Below are 24,681 nucleotides of genomic sequence, written 5' to 3' on the forward strand. Positions count from 1 at the left end.
TCTAGGGCGCGTGGTGCACGCTGGGATTCGTAGTTAATGATGGGGGGGAGAGGGAAGAGAGTTGCGCGGTGCATGCCGGGAGCCGCAGTCCCTGTGCAGGGCGCGCTGTATTGCCGGGAGCGGCGCTGAGGCGCAGCCGCATGTCGAGAGCCGCTGTCTCTGTGGTGGGCGCGGTGGCTGACGGGAGAAGCTCTGCGGCGCAGTGCATGTTGGGAGCCGCCGTCGCTATGGTGGGCGCGGTGGCTGACGGGAGAAGCTCTGCGGCGCAATGCATGTTGGGAGCCGCCGTCGCTATGGTGGGCGCGGTGGCTGACGGGAGAAGCTCTGCGGCGCAGTGCATGGTGGGAGCCGCCGTCGCTATGGTGGGCGCGGTGGCTGACGGGAGACGCTCTGCGGCGCAGTGCATGTTGGGAGCCGCCGTCGCTGTGGTGGGCGCGGTGGCTGACGGGAGAAGCTCTGCGGCGCAGTGCATGGTGGGAGCCGCCGTCGCTATGGTGGGCGCGGTGGCTGACGGGAGACGCTCTGTGGCGCAGTGCATGTTGGGAGCCGCCGTCGCTATGGTGGGCGCGGTGGCTGACGGGAGGGGTTCCGGAGCGCGGGGTATGCCGGGAAGCAGCGGCCGTTGCTAGGGCCGACCATGGCGACCCCTCAACAGCAGCCGCCGGCCCCGCCTCAGGCCCCGGCGCCCGGGCCGCAGCTCTCGCTCCAGGCGGTCCCGGGGCAGGCGCCCCAGCTGCAGGCCCAGGCCGCTGCGCAGGATTTCGACCCCGTGCAGCGCTACAAGATGTTGATCCCGCAGCTGAAGGAGAGTCTGCAGGTGGGGGAGGGGCCCCTCTGGAGCCGGGCGGGAAGGTCTCAGTGGGGGGGGGGGGCTGAGGGGCAAGAGGCGGGGTCTGCCTGAGAGCCCCGGGGGGGGGGGGAGAGTTAATGCTGTTGGATGGGAGCGTTCGCGGACTAGCAGCTGTGGCATCCTTTGACCCCCCCCCCCCCCCGCCTCTGGGGAGCCCCCCCTCCCCCCCGGTAACCGTCACTGGCAAACCTCACCTGTTAAGGGTGCGGCGAACCGATTAGACAGTCGCATCCCTGCTTGAGACCACGTACGTCATGTGACCTGTCCGCTGGATCGCTACCTCCGTATTTTAGTACCTGTATCGTTCTCGAATACGAAGTTAGAAATACAAGGTGTCGCTCTGTTTATCATTTTGAATGTGCTAATGACAGCCGTTACTACTGTCCCTGAAGCATAACGCCTTGTAAAACACCCTTGTTTGTCTTCTAAGTCTAAGGCAGTGGTCTCCAACCTTTTTACACCCAAGATCACTTTTTAAAATGACAGACCAAGCCAAGATCTACCGCCCTGCCCCTTCCTTGAAGCCCCGCCCTCTCTATTCTCCTCCTCCTCTCCATCACTTGCTATCCCTAGAGCTTATACTGCTACTTTAAAAGAAAATTCCCACCATTCCTCGCAGCTACTCACCTGTGCTATTGCTCGGAGAGTAGCTGTTCCTCAAATGAGGAAATCTAATGTAAATGTACTGCGCAGGCACGCAGTTCAGAGAGGGCTGAAGAGCTCCTCTTAGAGCCCCTGAGATCTATCGGTAGATCGCGATCTACTGGTTGGTGACCATGGGTCTAAGGTTTCCGGACTAGTAAAACGTGACCATACCACCCACTGCTGAGAGCCATCTTGAACCTGGTAAATTTCAGTGGAAAAGGGGAGGCTGTAAAAAAAAATTCCTGCCATGGAGGAGAGTCTATTTAAGCAATGGGAAGTAACTGGCCCTTATCTTCAGCTGTCCCGGGAAATGGTCTAGCATGCGCTAAAAGGATACAGAGAGGGCTGGAGACCCAAGTCGGAGTTCAAGAGTTTGGCTCTGACTTGAAGTTTATGCCTGAAATAAGAGCAGCTCTTTAGGGTAAGAATCTGCATGAAATAAGTTTCTTAGGCCACATCTACATTATGCGATAATGTCAAATGTATTAAGGTTGATTTCCTGCCACCCGATACTTGTGACGGTCAATGCCCCCTCTGTGTGCAAGAATTCAACGTCATTCGAAGTAATACATCCCCCATTAGGGAGACTGCTGTTGACTTTGAGAACAATGCACTCTGCGTAGAAATCCCACAGTGCCTGTGCTGCTTTGCATTCTGGGTTAGGCTCCTGGTGTACGTTGGGACCAAAACTGCAGCAGGTATTTTTGGGTTCATGTCATCAGCGTCCCATAATGTGCTTAACTACTCTTTCCCCACTTCTTGAGATCAACAGAAGACAGTCTTTTCATCCCTTTTTTGGCCCAGTTACCCATGCAGATGCCAGAACAGTGCCATTGACCCTCTTGCTTGTGGATCCCGTTGTCAATCAAAGCATTGTGATGATGTTTAACCTTGGTGCACTTAATGGTACATCAAGAGAGCATATGCATGGCATTCCAGGAAGAGAACAACTCTTGGGATGTCATGGACATTCAGTTCATCCAAGCCCTTAAGTTGAGTGAATTGGAAATACTGTAGGCATTCAGTTTTCTGGAAATAGTAGAATGTTGGTTGTGGTGCAGTCAGACAAGTATAGACTGGATGGACCATGTAGTGCTGGAGGCATGGGATGATTAGCAGTGCCTGCAAATTTCCAAATATGCAAAGCCTCTTTCATGGAACTTTGTGAATTGTTTTCACAAACAATCCTGCTCTGAAGCACAGGAACACCAAAATGAGACCCACTCTGAGGCTACAGCTACACTGTAGTCTTCTTCTGGAAAAGCTTATTTAAATGAAGTGCAGCGTGGAATATCGCCACTCTTCATTTTCACAATTAATTAGCAGCCGCTTTTGTGCAGAAGATTTTTGCACAACCCCCCCTCCCCCCCCTTGTGTAAGAGCAGTTCTTCCGTATAAGCTTTTCCAGAAGAAGGCTGTAGCTTGACAGTGGAGAAGTATGTGGCAATTGCCTTGTGGAAGCTTGCAGTGCCAGACAGCTACCGGTCAGTTGGGAATCAATTCAGAGTGGGGAAATCTACCATGGGGGCTGCTGTTATACAGATAGCCAAAGAAATCACTACCATTCTGTTACAGAGGGTAATGACTCTAGGAAACATGGATGCCACAGTGGAGGGCTTTGCCATTATGGGATTCCCTAGCTGCTGTGGGGCGATAGATGGAACACACGTCCTCATCTTGGCACTTGACCACGTTACCAAGGAGTATATAAACCGCAAGGGGTACTACTTGATGGTCATATATGCATTTGTGGATCACAAGAGTCATTTCACTGACATCAACATGGGATGGTTGGGAAAGGTGCATGATGCATGCATCTTGAGGAACTCCTGCCACTTCAGAAAGCTGCAAGTTGGAACTTATTTCCCAGACCAGAAAATTAGAATTGGAGAGTTTGAAATAGTGATCCTTGGCAACCCAGCTTACCCCTTGTTCCAATGGCTCATGAAGCTATTCGTGGGCAACCTGAACTCCAGAAAAGAGCAGTTCAACTACAAACTGAGCAAGTGCAGAATGGTGGTTGAATGTGATTTGGGGCAGTTAACAGCAAGTTTAGGAGTTTACTGACTAGGTTAGACCTCAACAAATGCAACATTCCTTTTGTGGTGGCAGCCTGCTGTGTCCTCCATAATATTTGTGAGAGCAATAGGCAGAACAGCCAGCCGCCAGGACAATAAGGATAGGAAAGTGCAGGGCAGCACAAATCAGAGAGGCTTTGAAAGAAAGTTTTATGATTGGCCAGTTTTGAGAGTCATGCCCATTGCTCTCAATGAGGTGCCCCTGCATTCGGTGTTTGCCTGTACTCCCCCTCCCTCACTCTTGCAATGCACACAGTAAAGAGACTGTTGTTCAGAAATCATGTGGTGTTTTTTGTTTGTTTGTTTTTTGGGAACACAGAAGGGACAGAAAAAGAGTCCATGGTGTGACCCGTGGGGGGGGGGGGTGTATTAGAAATGCGAGGACAACCTTTTACTTTGTGACACCCTGGATTTTGAGTGTGAGGCTGCCCTTGAGGGTCTTCCCCCCCCCCCCCCCATCTCCTAGGGCCCCTTGGGATATGTCCACACAGCAGCATTATTTCAGAATAACTAATGTTATTCCGAAATAACGAAGAGTGCGTCTACACAGCAAGCCATTATTTCGAAATAATGGCTTGCTGTGGAGGACTTACTCCAACTCCTGTAACCCTCATTTCATAAGGAGTAAGGGAAGTTGGAGGAAGAGTGTTCTTCCTTGGATTTCCTGCTGTGCAGACAGCACCAAAAGCCGAATTAAGCTATTTCAACTTCAGCTACACAATTGACATTGCCAAAGTTGCGCAGCTTAATTCGTCTTTTGCTCTGCTGTGTAGATGCACCCTGGTAGAGGAGGCCACGGAACTGGGTGAGGAGGGAAAGTTGTTCCCCGAGGGGTGGGTGGGAGCCTATCTAGGTATGTGTCTTGGAAAGCATCCATCACAGATGTCAAAGATGAAACATGATCTTTGTGCTTCACTTGCAGTTCTCTGCATGCTTTCCTTTCCTCACATGCCACTCTCGTCTCCTCCAGTAGTGTCTTCCCGCACTCATCTACATATTGCAAGTGGGCGGACTGCGTTTGCTCCTTGAACGTGTCTTCCCTTGTCCATTTTTGCTTTCGGATTTGTACAAGCTGGACAGCTGATGGGACCATGGGGGAGGCAGAAGGGAGGGAGGAGGTGCCAGAGGCTGAAGCCATGCTTAACGGGATGGGCACATGGAGGTGAGCAGCAGAGGTAGCAGCTAATAGCTTCCCTTCCTTCACCCAGGTTGCTATGCCAGATATCAGTCTTCTCCATATCACACAGGGTATGTCTACATTACATTCCTCCTTCGAGAGAGGAATGCAAACGCAGACAAATGAAATTGCAAATGAAGTGCCGACTTGAATTTCCTGAGCTTCATTTGCATAATCGCATCTGGCCGCTATTTCGAAATACCCTATTTTGAGATGAAAAAATGCCATATAGATGCGGTTATTTTGAAAGAAACCCCTTCTTTCGAAATAACCCTTACTCCTTAAAAAATGAGGTTTAATGGTTATTTCGAAAGAAGGGGTTTCTTTCAAAATAACCGTGTCTACATGGCGTCTTTTATCTCGAAATAGGGTATTTCGAAGTAGCGGCCGGACGCGATTATGCAAATAAAGGCTGCATTTGCATTTCTCTCTTGAAAGAGGAATGCACTGTAGACACCCACAGTGACAGGAAGCTGATGCTGACTGAATGTGGCCAGAAACCTGGGCCTTATGCTGCATTGATGCCAGACCGCTTACTGGTAGCTTGGCGTGGGAAGGTGTCCTCCTGTGGAGGACGGAATAAGACAGCAGGCCTTCCCAGCAACCTTGTGAGAAGGATCAGAGAGTTCCTCTGAGAGCTTCATGGAGATGTGTCCTGCTCCATATCTACACACCTTAACAAGCTGTTCTGGACCCCCTGCACTGTGTAGACATAGGTTCATCACACCCGATTACCTTAACCTGCATGTAGCAAGAAAAAAAAGTGTGCTCCCCAGTAAGGATGTTAAAGAGCAGTTTGGCTAATCATGTAGTCAATATAATTTGTATCAACTACACAATTAGTTGATAAGGGGGCTGCTCTGCAGAGCAGTAGCAAGGGTAGCTCCCGGAGCCTGTGCAAACCAGGACTGAGCAGTCCCAGCTCACGCCGGTTCTGGACCACTGTGGCTCTGCATTTTAAATATAGCAAGAGCTGGCTGTTTGGGCCAACTCTCTCAATGTAGAGGGGCTCTAAACATACCAGCAGAACATGCACAAACACTTTCCTGGGCACAGACAACAAAGCGATTGACCTCTTGCTCTTACATTAACTGCACAAGCCCTTGCCCTCATAAAGTGAGATCACAATACCATGGGTCCAGGCAGTTGGCAAGGTTCCAGGCCAGCCTGCCTCTCCTAAATATTGACACTGAAAACAGCCTGATTCTTACTGCATTGTTTCCCAGGGAGCTGGGTGGGCCCCTCTGGAGGAGTATGAAGGACTAGCTCAGGTTGGGCCTCTGAAATCTCTCTCAGATTTTTTTCCAGCTCCTCAGTTTAATTGAGCAAAGCAAAGCTGTTATGGTTGTTGAGAAAACCTTCAGAAAAGGAAGCAAATGCAGCCAGTATAGTGATGTCTGCCTCAGTCAACTGCTGCGGGGTGGGGGTGGTTTGAGCGAATGAATGGTGTAAAGAAAGTGCTAGGACAGGGTTATTTGTCCCCTCTTGCAACACAACAACTAGGAGTCACCCAGTGAAAGTAATAGGCAGCAGGTTTTAAACAAACAAAAGCAAATACTTCCCCCCCAACACACAAGAACCATACATGGAACTTGTTGCCATGGGATCCTGGGAAGGCTGTAAATGTAACTGGTGTGAAAAAGAAATTAGACAAGTTCCTGGAGGATCAGTCCATCAATGGCCGTTAGCTGAAATGGTCAGGGACACAACCCCATACTCAGGGTGTTCCTAATGGCCAGAAGATGGGATTGAATGACGGGACAGATAACTCGATGATTGCCCTGTTCTGTTCATTGAGCACCTGGCGTTGGCCACTGTCAGTAGATTGGACACTGGGCTAGCTGGACCATTTGTCTGGCCATTCTTATGTGGGTGATCTGCCCTGTTTATATCAGTGGCTACCATCTCTGGTGCTAGTGGATGTACCTTAAAATGGCCTATCGCAATTTCTCATGCTTTGAGCAAGAAATGGAAGTTCATTTTCTAAAGCTGTAACTTGTGTATTGACATTGAACAGCGAGATTAAAAGGGGAAGGTTGAGGCAGCTTTTATTTGCCTGAGCAGAGCCTTTGCATGGGAGAATGCTGTATGTCACGTTTCAGTTCCAGGCTTACATTCTGAGAGTGGCTTAAAAAAAAAAAACAACCTACCGGGAGATTTCACATCTATTTCTCAGCCCCAGTCTGAGTCAAGGAATTTATTGGCCAGAGTCACGGGACTTTTTAAAATGGGTTCAATTAAAAACAATTTAAAACAAAATATTTACTTCTGAAACAAGTGAGTCATCATTCTCCTGTGTCTATTTGTGGAGAATGAAACCACTCCAGAATCTGTGTGTCATGTCATAAGCAATGTGTGACTGAGATTCTGGTAAATGACTCATTGCTGGGTTAGATTGTAATGTCAACATGCCAGAAATTGCAACGTTCAAATAAAACGGAACAGAACTTTGGCCCGGATTCTTGTCAATACCTCACTGACCTGATTTAACTCCGCAAATTCCAGGATTAAGTTTGGGTCCGGTTCCCATTCTTGACATGACTGAAAGGGTTTGTAGATGTAAATGGCGTTAACAAATCCACCAGAATAGCATTGTAAGTGTATTCCCTTCTTAACTGTATCTTGCTTTTTCAAACAAGGAAACTGATACTAACCACCTGGATGGGGAGGAGAGGTTTTTACTTGTAAAATGCTTTGATTGGCATTTAGTGGTTAGAACACACAGCTAGGGATCAGGAGTCTTTTATTTCTGGCTTTGGATGGGGGAGTGATGGTTAGTGGTAAAAGCAGAGGACTTTGGTAGTTCAGTCTTTTTCACAGCTGTGACATGGATGACCTTTTGAATGGTGTCATGAATCTGTGTCTCAGTTTCCCCATCTGTATGACTGGAAGCTTAGCGCCAGCCCACTGTTGTAATTTGCTTTGAAATCCTAGAGGATTGCAGTGCAGTGTTGTGTGTAATATTAATGGCAGTTTCCTGCCAAAGCCAGGGTTCTTGTGACAGCTGCATGAGTCCCAAATGCGGCTTCTCCAGGTGCAGCAGAGGTGGCATCAAGTCCAAACTCCATTCTCAAAGCTAGCTAGCAAGCAGAGGAGGGAATGTCAAAGTCTGTTGTTTACCTTGCACTATCTGACACTTGCTTTCTCCCACACTCCAGAACCTGATGAAAATCGCTGCTCAGAATCTCGTCCAGAATACAAACATCGATAACGGGCAGTGAGTAGTCTTTCCCTCCTGCCTTGGGTGGGGCTATTTTCTAACTCAGGAGCCAGAAGGACCATGTCTTTAAACTTCTCAATTTCAAAGGACACTGTGGCTTCCTTGTACAAAGCAGGAGTTCATGGGGCCATCTTGAGAGCTAATCATTCACCCCAGCTCTGTTGTATCAGTGAGAGCAGAGTCAGGCCTGCATTGGGTGCGTTTCTGGAGCCCATGTTGTTCTGGTGTCTAGCAGCTGAATTTCCCTTCATGGCCTTGGATGGCAGGCACCCACCATGGGTACAAGATGGCTCCCACTGACATTGTTTTGAAAGAACAAAGCCCTGGGTGGCTTGAACAAGTCACCTTAAATCAGTGTTGATTTGCGCCCAGTGCAGCTTAGTAACCACCAAGCAGCACCCCTGCCTGACAGCTGCTTGTGAAAGGGGCTGGCTGGGTCTAATTGGGCTGGCACACATTGGACAAAGCCCACTCTACCCACTGGGCACTCCAGCCCCATTGAGGGCAGGAGAGCAGACTGGGCTGAATGGGAATCATTCCCCTGAACTTCCGCTACTAAAGGTTAGGGTAGGAGACAGGGTGTGGAAAAGGGGAAAGTTTGCCCTGCAACTGTCTCTCTTTGCAGCAGAGCCGTCCTTTCCATAGGATGGTTCAAGGCAGCTGCTTTAAGCCCCGTGCTTCGGGGGCACCCCGACCGTCCTATGGACGAGATGGTCCCCTATATTGATGGGAGTCCGCGGGGCCTGGAATGGCTGGGGGGCCTGGCAGCAGGGGTCGCCCTCCCCCCACATACATACCGTAGTGGCAGGAGACTGGGAAGTGGAGTGACCTAGCAGCCTGTGCAGCTCGACCACCATTTCCCAGCCTGGTCGTTCCGTGTTGCCAGGGTGGCAGGAAGCGGAGTGGCCTGGCCCTGGCTCACTCTGCTCTGCTCCCCAGAGTGACAGAGTCTCAGGGAGCACAGAGACCTGGTTGGGAGATGGAGGTAGAGCTGTGCAGGCTGCTGCATGGATTGCTCTGGGCTCCCTCTTCCGCAGTGAGTGCAGCACCTGACTCCTGCTTTCACCTAGCACCAAGCCCCCTGGTTATGCCCCCAGATCATGTAACTGGGGGCTTCAGGGAAAGGGGTTCGGGGGGAGTATGGATGGGGGAACTTGGAGGAAGGGATGGTTCAGGGGTGGAGCAGGAACATGGAGAGATGAGGTAGGGGGTCTCCCAGTGTTCTTGCCCCCCCAAGAAAGACCCTTTGTAGGGTTCACCCCAAGCCTCATTAGCATGCCCCCTTTAAAGAAGATATGGGTTACGCATGCTTTTCCCAGCCTGCTGGCCCATTGCTCTCCCTGCCACTTGGAGACTGCCACTTCCATGTCCACTTGTGGAATCTGGAGGCCTTTCCCCATCTCAGTTGTGATCCCCATCATCTTTCTGTGCTTTAGGTGACCCTCCATTGGGATATGTAGGGGTGAGGCACATCAGCACCACCCGTCCTTAGCACAAAGCAGCCTGTCTGGCCCTGTTGTGATTCAGCTCCCTGAGTCCACCAGCCTCTGGCAGCACAAGCCCTGCCCTGCCCTTCAGGCCTCACAAGTTCTTAGTGCGTCCCCTGGAGTCCCCTGTTCCGCTGAACACTTGCAGAATTCCAGACCTGCTGTCCCTGCAGGCAACGTGCACAGCAGCTTGTAAGGTGCAGCTCCGACCCGACGTTTGGCTCACCACCACCACTCCAATATAAGAAGTTTATGAACAAAGATCAGAGGTTCTAGTGATGGGAGTAACAAATGGAATCAAGCAAAATCTCCAAGCACTTCATAGAGTTTAAACTTCAGAGGTTAAACCTTCTGTCTGCAGAAGTTTTATCTCCTCTGAAGTTCCCTGCAGCATTCTCAATCAAGCCACCAGGAAAGGCCCCTTTTGTGGAGTGCTGTGCTTTTACCTCCTTCGTGAAGGTCTCTGTGCCCCCAGAGATAGTCAAGCAATCCCTTTCTGTGAATCCACGATATATGTTCCTTCCCCCGATGTCTTTCTCTTCCTGTTGGATGCTTTTTGCAGTTCCCCACAAGCCACTGAGGGGAGGCCTATCAGAGGATTAGCCCAGTCCTTTGCCCTCCCTTGTGGGGCTAGATCCCTGACCGGGGTAGTGCTGGGGTTTGGATCTGGCTGCCTTTCCTGGAGCAGATGACTCGGAGCACAGCCATGACTGCATTACCATGGCCATACTGTTAGAGTGCCTGTCATTTCAGGAAGAGCAACGATGGGGTGGTGCAGCGCTTCGACAAGAGCCTGGAGGAGTTCTACGCCCTGTGCGACCAGCTGGAGTTGTGCCTGGTGAGCTAGCCCCTTGTCAGCAGAGCTTCATGGGAGTTGTAGTTTGGTTGCTTCATGTCCCCATTCTCCTCCACAGGCCAGGATCTCCAGCGGGACTCTGTCCCATGATGCACCCAAGAGGTGCATCACTGCTGTTGCTGGTTGTGGAGCATCATGGGAAATGGAGTCTGTTCAGCTTATAAAGAACAAGGCTATGAAGCATCAAAACCATCTCCCATGTTACCAGCCACTGCAGCCGCCTCGCACCATGAGACATGGTGGCTCAGGAGAGATGTAGTCTCATCCCTCTGAAATGTTTCAGTTGATTTTATTCAAAATGGTGGCGTGAAAATTCCCTTTAACTTTGATTGGTTTTAGTAAAATTCAGTATTCAAAACTGCTGTGTTCAACCCCAAACTAACTTTTTTTAGTTCTTGATTTGACGAAATTTAAAAAGGAAAAGTTGTTTCCTGTTTGACATAAAAAAGCTATTTTTGACTTCTTGGAATTGCATTATTTGCCCTACTCTGGCTTTGTTGCCCTCCGAGGCTTGGTCAGCCATAGCCGGTAGCCTGGAGACAATAGCTCAAACAGGCCTTTTAGTTTCAGCAGGGGAGTTTTCCACTATTGGATCTCAGCATCATACGGTTGGTCCGTACGTGGCACCCAGCCATGGGTGTTGCTGCACATTCCTTCCACCCCCCCCCCCGCCACCCCCACCCCCTGGAAGCCGACACTGGCTCCAGTCTTGTGCAGGGTGTGATGCTGGATGCTGGGGTCCGGATGGTTCGGGGGGTGGGAAGGTCAGGGAAATGGTCAAGGCAGGTAGGTGACCCCGGGGTGCCCTGCCCTGCTGGGGGCGGGGTTTCATGAGGGTCCAGTCCGTGGTATGCAATGCTTTCCTGCCATGGACCTAGATGCCCAGGGACCAATGCAGCTTTGGGTCAGGGGGACCCCCTCCATGTGTTTTCCTGTCCCCACAGCTGCCCCCACCACCACCCGGAGCTGGAGCCCAGGCAGCACTCACCCTCTGGTGATGGTGCTGGTGGTCGGGCATGGCTTCAGCGCTATCTTTAGCCTGCCTGACGGGGGCACTGCAAGGCAGAAAGGGAGGCAAGCAGAGCGGGGAGCACCGAGGCTGCAGGACTGGGGCTGCAAAAGAGGGCGGAGAGTGGTGGGCTGGAGGAGGTGGGAGCGGGACTCTCAGGTGAAGGTGGTAGACGGCTTGGAAGGCAGTTCCGCACTTCCCACCCCCAGCAGAAAAACAGCACTACAGAATGAACCCCCCTTCCTCCCCGTGGCCCCTGCCCCCAGCTTGGCTCCAGCCGGCAGCTGGCTTGGGGGCGCCCCGCCTGCCTCTGGAGTAGCCCAGCTCCTCCCGGCGGGCTGGCTGCCCCCAGAGCAGCCCCGGCCCCCGAAGCAGCTGCCCACCATGCAGCCCTGCCAGTCAGTGAGGCTGGGTGGGCGGAGAAGGGGGAGATCACTGGCTGCTTGTGCGCAACCCCATCTGCAGCCTCCCTGCCTGCCCCCTGGAGCTGGTGCTGTGCCCTGAGGCTCCTGAGGCAGCACGGGCTCCCTGCTGTGTGGGAGGTGGGCTGAGCTCCTGCCGTTCATGCCACTTATGGCCGCCCCTGTGCTATGCAAAGGGAGTGGGGTGATGAGAGGGCAGAAGGGAGGGGTGGGAGCAGTGGGGCTTGAACAAATGAGCACAGATGTACAGTGCGGGCAGGCAAGAGAGTGAATTGAAAGAGGGGAGAGGGCCTGAGACCTTGACCTGGCCAGGGACAATTAGAGGCTAGAACAAAGATTGCCCTGATAAAGGCCAGAGGCCAAGGGAGGGCCAAGAACTGTACTCCATGTGTTAATGGGTTCTCTCCCCCTCCAGCGGCTTGCCTATGAGTGCCTGTCCCAGAGCTTCGACAGCACCAAGCATTCTCCCAACCTCGTGCCAACGGCCACCAAACCCGATGCGGTACAGACCGAGAGCCTGCCTTACACCCAGTACCTGAGCATGATCAAATCCCAGATCTCCTGCGCCAAGGACATCCACAATGCCCTGCTGGAGTGCTCAAACAAGATCACCGGCAAGGTCCCTGCCCAGGGCGGGCCGTAGGCTGCGGTGTGGAACAGTTGGTGCTCCTGCTCTGCAGCCAGCATGGTCTGAAGGAGATTTGAATTGTTTCTGGACTGTGCTGTGTCAGCTGGCGAAACCTTTACAGACTCGCATTTGGTCCACAGCCTGTCTCGTGGCCTCTGCATTCCCTGGGTGGGTGGATGGTCTCTCCTCCATCTTCATTCTCATCTGACTCCTCTGGTCTTACTCCTTTCCCCTTCACCTATCCTAGATCGGCCCCTTGAGACCATGGCTGAACTCACTGTTGCTACACTAACCTATACCGCCTGGCGGCTTGGCCCGCACACGTTCAGAACACATTAGCCCATTGAAACTTTCTCACCCAGCTCAGGATCTGCTTGCTGAAGTCTCCCATGCCAGGGCCTAAGCCGCCTCCACTCCCCTTTGATCTCCGGAGGGGTCAGGGAGGCCTGAGATTGTTACACTAATGAAGCTGAGGAGCCTCAGAATCTTCCTCTGTTTCTCAAATTAAAACTCCCCCCAACACAGGTGAATGAGCAGGATTGGAGGGTGTATTGTTTATTTTTCTGAAACCGTAACCGTTTCAGAGACATGCTATCCGATTCAAACAAGCCCGGGTGGGAATGTTCTCCTACCATCACACTGACTTTGCCTCTGTCTTCTTTCTTGGAAACATCTCTCCCCAGCACCATGAAGCGAGAGAGAAGTTGCCCTCCGGCTCACTAATGCCTGTGACTAGCAGAATTCTCTCTGGCACTGAAATCAAATCCAAAGGAGAATCCGGTCCAAGAACTGAATTGGTTTGTTTCCCTCTCTTTGTAACTGGCCTGCTCAGTTTCGCTTTCCATTCCTAATTGGCTTTGTCTCCTCTCTTTCCCCATTCTCTATTTGCTCCAGGAAGCTTTTACTCCAGGGGGATTCTGCACCACTGAGCATGATTCCTGTTCTCCACGGATTTGTATTTATTTATTTATTTCCCTGCAGAAGAATCAATTCTGAAATGGAAGCGGCAGGAGGGGTTGTAACACTGTGCCCGTGTTACTCACTATTGTGATGTACCCAGTGCGGGAGGGCAGACCACTGGGGTATTTATGGGGCAGGCTTGGCCCTTGCATTGTGTCAGGGTTTGGGGGGAAGGCTGCAGGGTGATCCTCCCCACCTCTGTTCAGTCCCCATGTGCATCTCTTGTCCCTACTGCAGAGATGTGGGGCTAATACAAGCAGCTCTGCTGGGGCACCCATCTCCCTGAATTTTACACCAGAGATGTGCTTGCAGCACACCCCCAGCCCCAGGAAGAGCTCTTCCCTGGTGTGCCACACAGGCAGGAGTCCTCCAGGAGCCGGAGTCCACCGGCTCTGGTTCCTGCAGTCAGTTTCCTCTGCTGCACTAGGCCTTTGAGGCTGGGGCAGGGTGGGAGGGGGAGACACGGGGTGCGCTGGGCTACCAGTGCAGAGTGGGGTGTTGGAGCCGGGGCCAGTGGCATGGGAAAGGAGTTAATCCCTAGGGGGAAGGGAATGTGGGAGGAGAGCTGAGGGGGCACAGTCTCTGGCAAGGATGGGGAGTGGAAGAGAGCTGAAGAGGGGGCTAAAAGCAGCTAAGTGGGTCCTGAGGTCCATTTGCCCTCAAAGAAGCAGGGAGCCCCCTCACCTCTCTCTAGGGAGGGACCGGGGACAGATGCCACTCAGCTAATGCACTCTCTGCTGACTAAACTCCGCCTTCCTCCCCATCACTCCTGCCACTGTGTGTCTTAGACCTGACCCTGCAAGGAGTGTCCATGGGTGTGGTGGGGTGTTGAATATTCAACTCCTAAGGGAATTATTTTTGTGTGTCCTTACACACATTTGCTGAAAGGGATTTTGAAATAACATTTCCAAAGTAATCGAAACTGGCCTGATTATATTGTTGTTTTAACAAATAAAGCATGCAGAATTGTATAGAATTTTAAAATACTGTGTGCGTCATTTTGAATTATTTTAGGGCAGAATTCCCCCAGAGGAGAATTTGGGGTTTCCAGATTACAAGTGTGGCTTAAATGCAGAAGGACAATGAATTTCTTAGACATTGGTCTGATTTTGTTTTTTTTTTAAATAATAAACTTTTCATATTTGGGGTTTTCTAAAAGGTTTTGTATTAAACCCTGAAGTGTGTTTGGCAGCAGTCTACCTCCTAACTCCACCGTGGATTTATTCTGGCACTTAACAGATCAGAACCGAGCCTGCAGGTTTCTTAACATTCTTCTAATAAAAGCTCTGACCCCTTGCTTTTCACTGGTATAATTTTTAGTTGCACAAAGCTGCTATGTAAAGTTGTTTCTCATTCTGTTCTGCTGTTGCAGGGAGTAGAGCCCTGGCCTGGTACCTTCGGCCTGGTCAGATGCGGGACTGTAGTCTAGCCGCCCTTGGCCTTGAAAAACCAGGGGTGAACTTTTCCATCCATGCTCCCCTACAGTTCCACCCTAGCGTGCTTTGGTTCCCGGTGACCCCTTGGGCGATGTCTGCACAGCAGCGTTATTTCAGAATAACTGACGTTATTCCGAAATAATAGTGCATGTCTACACTGCCAGCCTTTATTTTAAAAGAATGTCGAGCTGGAGGACTTCTTACTCCGACTCCTGTAACCCTCATTTCATGAGGAGTAAGGGAAGTCAAAGGAAGAGTTTTCTTTCTTCGACTTCCTGCTGTGTAGACTGTGCCAAAAGCCGACTTAAGCTAGTGCCAGAGGGCAGGCGCCTGCAGAGGCTTAGAAGCCACAAGCAGAGAGACAAGCATAGAGCTAGAGCAGCGGTCACCAACCAGTCGATCGCAAAGGCACTGCCAGTTGATCTTGTTGCAGTGTCGTCCCCCCTGCGCACCCTTTGCTCCCTTCCACCCGCAACAAGGAGCCTGCACGGGCACTTCTGCCACTCGCAAAATTGGAGCCAAAGACAGCTTCCTCCGGTGGGGGAGGAGGGAAAGACACACTGCCAGACAGAGAATCTTGCAGCATAAGCACAAAGTATGTATTTATAACTCCACATACAGATATCATACATGTACATGAATAGCATATGCAGAATCAGTAGAACATAAACTTTCATTTGACACCTCACATGCCCCCCTTTGTACATACTTTGGGGCAAACATCCCCACCCCCCATGGGTGCAGCAGTGATCTGGCTTCTCCCTTTAAAATCCATTAACGTGACAGTCCCTGAAGATCCTCCAGGTACTGGTCGAACTATCCCTGCCTCCTCTCCCCTGGCCAGGAACTCACCAGCACCCTGTTCCTGTCCCCTCCCTCCTGGCCAGACACCTAGCCCAAGCTTGCTCCTGTACCCTACTCTCCACCCAAATTCCTCACCCCCATACCTATCCCACTCACTGGCAGCTCTGTGCCACACACTGGGCCCCTCGTATTTTGCCCTACCCCAGAGCCTGCAACTCCAGAAGAATTAATCTGGCCTGAGGCCTTGAACTTCAGTCCTACCTATCCTCCCCTGCCACCATGGGGCTGGAGTGCCAGGGAGGGAGGTGTACTCAGTTGGGGCCACATCAGTGAGGGTTGGGGGGATTTTGGAGGGATTCTTTTTTGTTTCTCACTTGTGGGGTCCCCGACTGATTTTTCTGTGGGTCAGTGGCCCCTGACCCAAAAAATGTTCCTCACCCCTCTGTCAGCCGACGGTCAGGGCAGTGAGTCCCTTATGACCGGCTGAAGTTCTTTTAAATTGTGCTTGGTTCTGTTACAGCAAGTGAAGGAGTCAGGTTAAAGCTTAAACAGTTACTATTTATTGATAAGGGGTAAACTTAGTTGTTAAATGCTACTACTGTGTTACAGATAACACAGACACTACAAAGGACAGGACAGAAATTACACTAATAAGTCACTTACAGGTACCATGAAACCCTTTGGTTCTCTGAGCTCTTATTAAATGCATGCAAAATAGACACATAGCAGGTATATATTCTCACCCCTGCGTTCCAGACTTGGCGTGGCCAGCGTCTTTCTCTCAATCCCTCGGGAAGAAGTAGGGCGAGGTTGGGCGTCCCACAGACCTCGGGAGACAATCAATACCTGCCAGCAGGTATAGATGATTGGAGCTCAAATAGGGTGGGCTGCTGAACCTCTTTTATACCCCTTGGGTCATGTAGGCTTCTTCCTGGGCTCAAGTGGCCATTAAGGAAAAATGGCTTTGAATGCCAAGTTTCCCACGCAGGGTGCAAAGCATAATTTACACCTGGGAAAATGCAGACAATGGGCACCTCTGGTATGTGATGGGTGAAGATTCCTCTCCTGGGACAGTGCAGGCGTGTCAATTACTGGTACTAGCCATCAGGGCGACAGGAGGCCCCGGGTCGTCAGCTAGCCCATTTACTGTCTGGTTTCTGTTTATGGTAGAGTCAGGGACAGGCAGCAAACCTGTGTTCCCAGGGCATCAAAGGCTGACTGCCTTTCTCTTGCTCTCTGGGGCGGGGGAAAACAAGATGGGGCTCGTGGAAAAACAAGATGGGGTTTTGTGTCTGGCTACAGCCTCCCATAAATAAAGACAACGCTGAAACATTTTGGGTTGGCCATAATATTTTATTTAAAAATGAAGCCTGGCCAACAAGCCCCCAATTGGGGCCAAGCCCCCATCTGGCCACAGCATCAGAACACTCCTGCACCCCCCACAGACCCCAACCCTGAGCCCGTCATACACCTGAACCCTCTGCCCAAACTCCCGCACCTCCCACATTCCCAGTCTTGAGCCACAAACGCCTGCACCACCCACATACCACAAACCTGTGCCCTGAGCCCATCATACACCCCCTGCCCTGAGCCCCTCATGCACCCCAACCCAAACTCCTGCAGCCCCACATCCACAAGCCTGCAGCTTGTTCCAGCACCTCAACCCTCCGCCTAACCCAACACTCTTCAGCCTGGATCCCCCTCCCTGAGCCAGCATCTCCTTCTCCTCCTCCTTCTGCACCCATATTCCCTCCCAGAGCTTGCGCCTCTCACCCCTTCCCACACCCAAATCATAGATCCTAGAGCTGGAAGAGACCTCAGGAGTCATCAAGTCCTGCCCAAGGCAGGATCAATCCCAACTAAATCAAGGGTACAGAGAAGAGCGACAAGAATGATTAAAGGTCTAGAGAACATGACCTATGAAGCCAGGCTTCATGAACTGGGCTTGTTTAGTTTGGAAAAAAGAAGATTAAGGGGGGACATGATAGCGGTTTTCAAATATCTAAAAGGGTGTCACAAGGGGGAAGGAGAAAATTTGTTCCTCTTGGTTTCTGAGGACAGGACAAGGAGTAATGGGCTTAAAGTGCAGCAGGGGAGGTTTAGATTGGACATTAGGAAAAAATTCCTAACTGTCAGGGTGGTCAAATATTGGAATAAATTGCCAAGGGAGGTGGTGGAATCTCCCTCTCTGGAGATATTTAAGAACAGGTTAGATAGACATCTGTCAGGGATGGTGTAGACGGAGCTTGGTCCTGCCTTGAGGGCGGGGGCTGGACTCGATGACCTCTCGAGGTCCCTTCCAGTCCTAGTATTCTATGATTCTATAACCCAGCCAGGGCTTTGTCAAGCCAAGATTTAAACACCTCCGGGGATGGAGATTCCACCCCCTCCCTAGGGAACCTATCCCAGTGCTTCACCCCCTTCCTAGTGAAATAGTTTTTCCTAATATCCAACCTGGATCTCTCCCACCGCAACTTGAGCCCATTGCTCCTTGTTCTGCATCTGTCACTACTGAGAACAGCCTCTCTCCATCCTCTTTGGAACCTCCCTTCAGGAAGTTGAAGGCTGCTATCAAATCCCCCCTCACTCTTCTGCAGTCGAAATAAGCCCAGATCTCTCAGCCTCTCCTCGTAGGTCAAGTGCTCCAGCCCCTGAATCATTTTGGTTGCCCACATGCTTTGCGTCCACGTCCTTTCTATAGTGGGGGGGCCCAGAACTGGACGCAATACTCCAGACGTGGCCTCACCAGAGCTGACTAAAAGGGAATAATCACTTCTCTAGAGCTGCTTCAATCCTTCATTCCTACCCCAGAACCCACACATCGGCTGTGTCTACACTGGCAAGTTATTCCGGAAAATCAGCCGCTTTTCCGGAAAAACTTGCCAGCTGTCTACACTGGCCGCTTGAATTTCCGGAAAAGCACTCATGATCTCATGTAAAATCATCAGTGCTTTTCTGGAAAAACTATGCTGCTCCCGTTCGGGCAAAAGTCTTTTTCCTGAAAACTGTGCCGGAAAAGGGCCAGTGTAGACAGCACAGTACTGTTTTCCACAAAAAAGCCCCGATCGCGAAAATGACAATCGGGGCTTTTTTGCGGAAAACTGCGTCTAGATTGGCCACGGACGCTTTTCTGCAAAAATCTAGACGTGCTATTCCGAAAATGCTGTTAACGGAAAACTTTTCCGTTAAAAGCATTTCCAGAAAATCATGCCAGTGTAGACGTAGCCGATATCCTGTCTCAACCCAGTGAGCGTGAGTAAGGTCTGGGGAATGCAAATGATGGAGAGGAGGGGACTGGAGAGGGTAGGATCTCAGGGAAGGGGTGGGGTAGATCTTGGCTTGCCCTGACATTTGGGTTGGAGTAAAAAGGTTGGAGGCCACCGAGCTAGAGGGAGAGAAGGATCACTAGAAGGATCAACGGTTGCTGTGTTCAGCGGGAGTTGGGTGCTGAAATACCTGTGGAGGGTTTCACCCATGCTCCTTGCTTGGCAGGCCTCTTGGGCAGCCAGCCAAGCCTGCGTGTTTCAAAAGGACCCAGGCCCGGTGCTCTTCACGAGGGAGGAATGCGTCTCTCTTAGTCATGCAGGCTTGGGAAAAACCCACCTGCCAGGCTCCGCTGCAGCTTATGCTTTCCGGGAATCTGCCCCAGAGCCGCTCCTGTTCGGCACCTGAAAATCCGCGGCTACTCTGCCTGGGCGGGGCCGAGCGTGTCCTAGGGACAAGCCAGCATTGGGGCCAGAGTTTCATTAGCTAAGCTGGAGTCGTCGTGAACCCAAGTCTGAAAATCCCTGAGTAACATGCTGCTGTAATACACCTAATAGCACTGAACTGTACAGTGCCTGGCACCCGGGTGGGTGCTCTGCTGCTCCCTGTTGGTTGGGATTGGGACTGCTCAGTTGTGTGGCCTAGCCCCTTTGCTGCTAGCAGACCATGGAGAGCCTCCTGCGGCAGCTGGGAGGGGAGTTCAAGCCGTTCTGTTGCCAGAGCTGTCCCTGCCAACGAGCGGGGGGTTCCACTGTGCGGCAGCGGCAGGGCTAGGAAAGAAACGTCCTGTTCTCGGCAGGTTCCTGTGGCTGGAAAAGGCGGGTTGCATCACAGCAGAATTTTTAGGGCTGAGGGCTGGGAATGGAGGCTCCCGCTTGTGGTGGTCTGGCGAGGGAAGCTGCATCCTGAGGCTGGGAGAGGGGGTGGGACAGCCGAGCCCCTCCCAGGGAGGGAACGCTCTGTCCTCAGCCAGCGTGGCCTCCCGTCCCTCCCAACCCGGGTGGGAACAGCAATGAGTTCTTGGAAACAGCCATCAGCTGCCAAGCCCAAAACAGCAGCAGTGACCCAAGGAAACAAATTGCTTCCGAGAGCGCCCAGGCCAGATTCTGATCCTCCCCAGCAGTGTCACTCCGTGACTGGCTTCAGGGCACCATGGGACAGATTCACATCACTGTCAGTGATGTAAATCTGGAGTCATTCCCCAAGGGACTTCAGTGCCGCATGGGCCAGATTCTGATCTCATTGGCACCCGGGAGTAAACCGGAGTCACTCCGCTGATGCCAGTGACGTGACTGTAGCTTCTGATCCTGTTTACCCATCAGTGTGAAAGTTAGAGTAACTCCACCAGGGCAGATTCTGATTTGAGGTGTACCTGTGTGTAAACCTAGAGGGACTCCATTGGAGCAAAGGCCAGGTACTGAACTTGGTCACGTACCTTCCCCCTGGGTTGCAAACTTTGCTGTATGTTAATAACTAACAAGGCCTGTCACATTTGCCGCAGTTTATAATTGGGGAAACTGAGGCACGGACTGTAAAAGATCACAGAGCCAGAAGAACTCAGGAGTCCTGCCTCTCACCTCTAGACCACTCTTTAGTTCCCAGAACTGAGAGCAGAACCAAGGCCCGGCCCACCTCCTGGCTCTACCCACAAGATTCACTCACCTGCTAGCGTTGGGTCTAGAACCCAGGAGTCCTGGCTCCCAGCCCTCTGCCCTAACTGTGCCACTGGCTGCAACTGGCCTTGTGCTGGGACCCCCACAGCGTCCCGCATTATCCGGTGTGGGGCTGTTTGCCCAATCCCTTCCCAAGCTCCTGCGTGGACCCCTGTGCTCATTTCCTGGTTTGGATTTTCAGCCCTCCAGCTGAGAGTGGGGGTGGAAAGGAAGTGGGGAGGGGGGGGCGGAGGCTGGGCATGTGGCAAGGCGGGGGAGTGGCTGATCTAGGCTGAGGGATGAACTCACAGAGAACAGCCTGTTCTTTGTGCAGCAGGAGGGGAATTCTCTGCATTGTTTCTGATTTACGCAACCTCTTCCCATCCTGGTAGCCCCGCTGCACGGCTGACTGGCCACAGGTGGGAGGAGGGCTCTAGGGACTGGAAATGGAGGGGCGAAGACCCTAGATTATCCCCAGCCTCCCAGCCCCCTACTCTTGACCCTGCAGCCCAGCCCTCTACCCCTCCGCATCCTCCCCCAAGGCCCTTTTGTGGCTAACCCGTGACTGACAGGGCTGGGATAGAGCCCTCCTGGAGCCAGCCCCCAGCCCCAGGACTTCCCCTAGTGGCAGGGGAACCCTTGGGAAAAGGAGGGCAGAGAGGGGCAGGGGCAGGGGAGAAGGGAGCAGGGCCCGGATCTGCCCTGGAGCAAAGGGAAAAGGGGACCCCCCCTATTAGCACCGGCGCACCCCATGCTACATCCCTGTTACTCCCCTTGCCTTGCGCCCCTCCCTGCAAGCATTGGGGGCAGCACTGGGGCAGGAGCCATGCTCCCTCGGAGCCCCAAGGAAACAGGAGCTGGGCCAGCAACCCTCCTTGGTGGGGCACCATGAGGGGCTCCCCCTGGGGCTGGGGTTGTGGCAGCATGTGGAGTGACCATCGGTGGTGGTGTGGGGGTGGGGAGGACACGAGTGTGTGCAAGGTAACTAACGTGCATTGGTGAGATGTGTGGGACAATGTCTGAGAGGGCTGCACTGTGTAACGTGCATGCAAGGGGCCATGCACTGTAGCATGTGTGTGTGCTGTCCATGTGTGGGTGTGAGGGGGTGTGCACAGTAGACTGAGTGGGAGTGGGGCAGGGGTGCACCCTGGAGAGGTGTGGGAGGGAGAGGCAGGCACCATAGAATGTGAATGCACCAGGTGTGTGAGCAACACACTGGGTGTGCATGCACACGGCGGGGTGTGCCTGTGAGAACAGGTGTGGCAGTGGGTAAGTTTCAGGATGGCGCATCACAGAGAGTTAGTGGGTTGGCGTGTGTGTGTGGCGGGGTGCCGGGGGAGAGGGGTGTGTGCGGTAGCTGTGGGTGAGGTGTGAGCCCTGCCTGTCCTTGGGGAAGGGTTGTGTTGTGCTTGGTGGTGGGGAATGCGAGAGAGAGAGCTGTGTCTGGTGTGCGAGTCGAGCGGGGAGGTTAGACCTGTGTGTGTGTGTGTTACCTTTTTGTGTGTCTCCAGGGCTGTGTGTACTTGTTTGTGTGTTTGTGAGCTGGCTGTGTTTGTGATGTGGGCTGTGGTAGCTCTGTGCGGTTGTGAGCTCTGCGTGGGTGTTGCTGCCCTCGGTGTGCGTCAGCGAGGCCTATTCCTTGGCAGGGCGGGCTGGGCTGAGGCCTGATCCACATCCTGGTTGTGCCAGGTGCAGGCTTTTTGCAGATCAGCATGTTCAGCTCCAAAACCAGCCCAGGCACATATCCCCCTCCCCGGCGTCTAGGGCGGCTGCTGCATGACGAAGGAGAATGCCCCTAGCAGTCTGCAGGGGGCAGCATGAGAACTGGGAATGTGCCCAAGGCACACCAGAAACGGTGTAAACAGGAAAGGGAGCAATTGTGAGTGTGGCGCCAATTCTTGCTCTAACCAGACTCTCCACACACACACACTCACACACACACACACTCACACACACAGCTGGGGTTAGAGGCCAGGAGTCCTGGCTCCCAGCCCCGTGCTCTAACCACTAGACTCCATTCACATTTCAGCTCCTTGTGAGCTTTTGAGATTGGGTCAGAGAGTGAAGGGGGCTTAGGCCGAGCTGAGTCCCTGCAGTCCTGGAGACTTGTACCAGAGCTGGGTACCGCCTCCCGGGACATGCACATGGACAACTGCAGGGCGCAGAGTCAGAGCTGGGCCGAGGGGACTCTGTGGCTGACGGGAGCAAAGGGGGCAGATGTGCTTTGGCTCAGACACTTGGAGGCTGGAGCTATTACATGTATTGCGGTAGTCATGTGCGGGGAGGCTGTACATTTTATTTGCTATTATTTTAGCACTCTTATGACAGTCTCCTAGGAGCACCAGACACGGCCCAGACTAAGTGCTACAGACTGAGCTGGGGTGCATGTAGGCATGTGTGCGTGCACATGCACACATGTATGTATAGGCACATGCATGGCGGTGGTGGACTCAGCCTCGTCTCCTTGCAACGCCTCGAACCCCAGTTTCCTTCTAGCTCCCAGGAGGAAAATGGACAGAGACGCAGCTGAATGCTCCTTGACTTTTGGGAGATGTTGGAGCATCTGACAGAAGGTCTCCCAAGCAAGGGGATGTGGAAGGATAGAGGCAGGAGAGTTAGAGAGAGGCGTTAGAGAGAGGGCAGAGGGCCAGAACTCCTGGGTTCCCATCCCAGCTCTGAGAGGGGAGTGAGGTCTAGTGGTTACATCACGGGACTGAGAGCCTGCATGCCTGGGTTTTATCCCTGGCTCAGGGAGGCAGCCTGCTCTAGTGACTTCAAACAGAACCAGAAATCCCAGCCCTGCCACTGACTCAGCCTGTGCCTTGGTTTCCCCGTCTGTCAAGTCAGGGTAATTACTCCAGCTCGCAGGCTTAATGAGTATTTGCAAAACACATGGCTATCGCCATGGTGATGGTAATGTGCTGTGTGTCCTTGGCACCTTCCGCAGGACTCCAAAACCCCCTCGGAGCATGAGTGAGGCTGGTGTCGGGCTCACCCCCACATTTCATAAGGGGGAGGGAAACAGAGGCACAAACAGACAGGTGGGGGGGATTTGCCCTCCGTCACTGAGGGCAAAGACAACTGTAGAACCCAGGTGTCTGGTTGTGCTCCAAGCCAGAAGCAGAACCCAAGAGGCCGCATTAACAAGTCTTATCTATAAGCTGTGAGATGCCACGCCCGCCCGTTTCGCTTCAGAGATGGGAGCGAAAGGTAGGAGTCTTGTCGCCCAGTCGCCTGCTCTAACCACTACACCCCACTCTCCGGCTGGAGCTGGGGTTAGAACTCAGCCTCTGTTCCAGCCATTCGGACTCATTCCTATCCCTAACCCAGGAGTCAGGTTTTAATCCCCAAACAGTGGTGCTTGTCCCAGAAAGCTGCCACTGTGTCCTTCAGGATGCATGCCCCCTTCCGCCTGGAATCTTCCCCCAGCAGCAGCCACATGGGGAAATTCGGAGACTTTGCCCCGGGGCTGGGGGGAAAGGGCGCCCGACGGCTGGGGCTTGGGGAGGGTGGCAGGTAGGATCTGAGGGTGGCCTGTTCTTTCTCTTTCTTTTTCTAAATGGGTAATATTGTCACGGGCGGGGCACAGCAGTGACTGCAAACCCAGTGACCTTGACAGGAGGCACGTTTTGTTCTCCTCGTTTCCGTGGTGGTTTCTTGCTGGCGACAGCATTCTCGTCAGACAGCGATGACTGTGGTGATTATTCATGATGATCATTTACTGGTGGTGGTGTTAGGCATCTCAGAGGTACGGGCTGTGCAAGACATGTACATTTTGATGGCTATTAGGTGTATTACGGTAGAATCTAGACTTGTTGGCCACACACGAGGGCTCCATTGTGCCAGGTGCTGTACGTTTGTATTGTGATTTGTTGTCTTACCGTTTAATCTAGACACCGTGGCAACGGATTGGCCTCCATTGTGGTAGGCACTGTACATTTGCATTGCTAGTAGGTGTATTGTGGTAGAATCTAGGCACCACAGTAATGGACCAGCCCCCGTTGTGTTAGGTGTGGTACATTTGCATTGCTATTAGGTGTAATATGGTAGACTCAAGGGACCCTGGCTAGCCTCCATCGTGCAAGGAGCGGTACATGTGTGCTGGTCTTAGGAACCATTTATCCTCCAGCTCACTCAATGCACATTGCTTGCCGACCTGGGGCTTGTCTAGCCACCTGGCAGGGGCCATAGGG

General features: G+C 52.5%; 1 protein-coding gene across 1 annotated transcript; it reads left to right on the forward strand.

Annotated features, from left to right (window-relative positions):
- The first annotated feature begins 477 nt into the window (after positions 1 to 477).
- On the forward strand, positions 478 to 12,511 carry MED29 (mediator complex subunit 29). The gene is made up of 4 exons (XM_075915337.1): positions 478 to 817; positions 7,909 to 7,967; positions 10,211 to 10,295; positions 12,160 to 12,511. Exons 1-4 carry the CDS (start codon positions 638 to 640, stop codon positions 12,385 to 12,387), a joined length of 552 nt encoding a protein of 183 aa, XP_075771452.1. The 5' UTR covers positions 478 to 637; the 3' UTR covers positions 12,388 to 12,511.
- The last annotated feature ends 12,170 nt before the right edge of the window (positions 12,512 to 24,681 follow it).

Source organism: Pelodiscus sinensis, unplaced genomic scaffold (assembly GCF_049634645.1).
Source record: "Pelodiscus sinensis isolate JC-2024 unplaced genomic scaffold, ASM4963464v1 ctg34, whole genome shotgun sequence".
Classification (NCBI taxonomy): domain Eukaryota; kingdom Metazoa; phylum Chordata; order Testudines; family Trionychidae; genus Pelodiscus; species Pelodiscus sinensis.

Coding starts and splice junctions, on each gene's coding strand:
- MED29 (XM_075915337.1), top strand. CDS start 638: ATGGCGACCCCTCAACAGCAGCCGCCGGCCCCGCCTCAGGCCCCGGCG. Junction 818..7,908: donor AGCTGAAGGAGAGTCTGCAG/GTGGGGGAGGGG, acceptor CCCACACTCCAG/AACCTGATGAAAATCGCTGC. Junction 10,296..12,159: donor ACCAGCTGGAGTTGTGCCTG/GTGAGCTAGCCC, acceptor CTCCCCCTCCAG/CGGCTTGCCTATGAGTGCCT.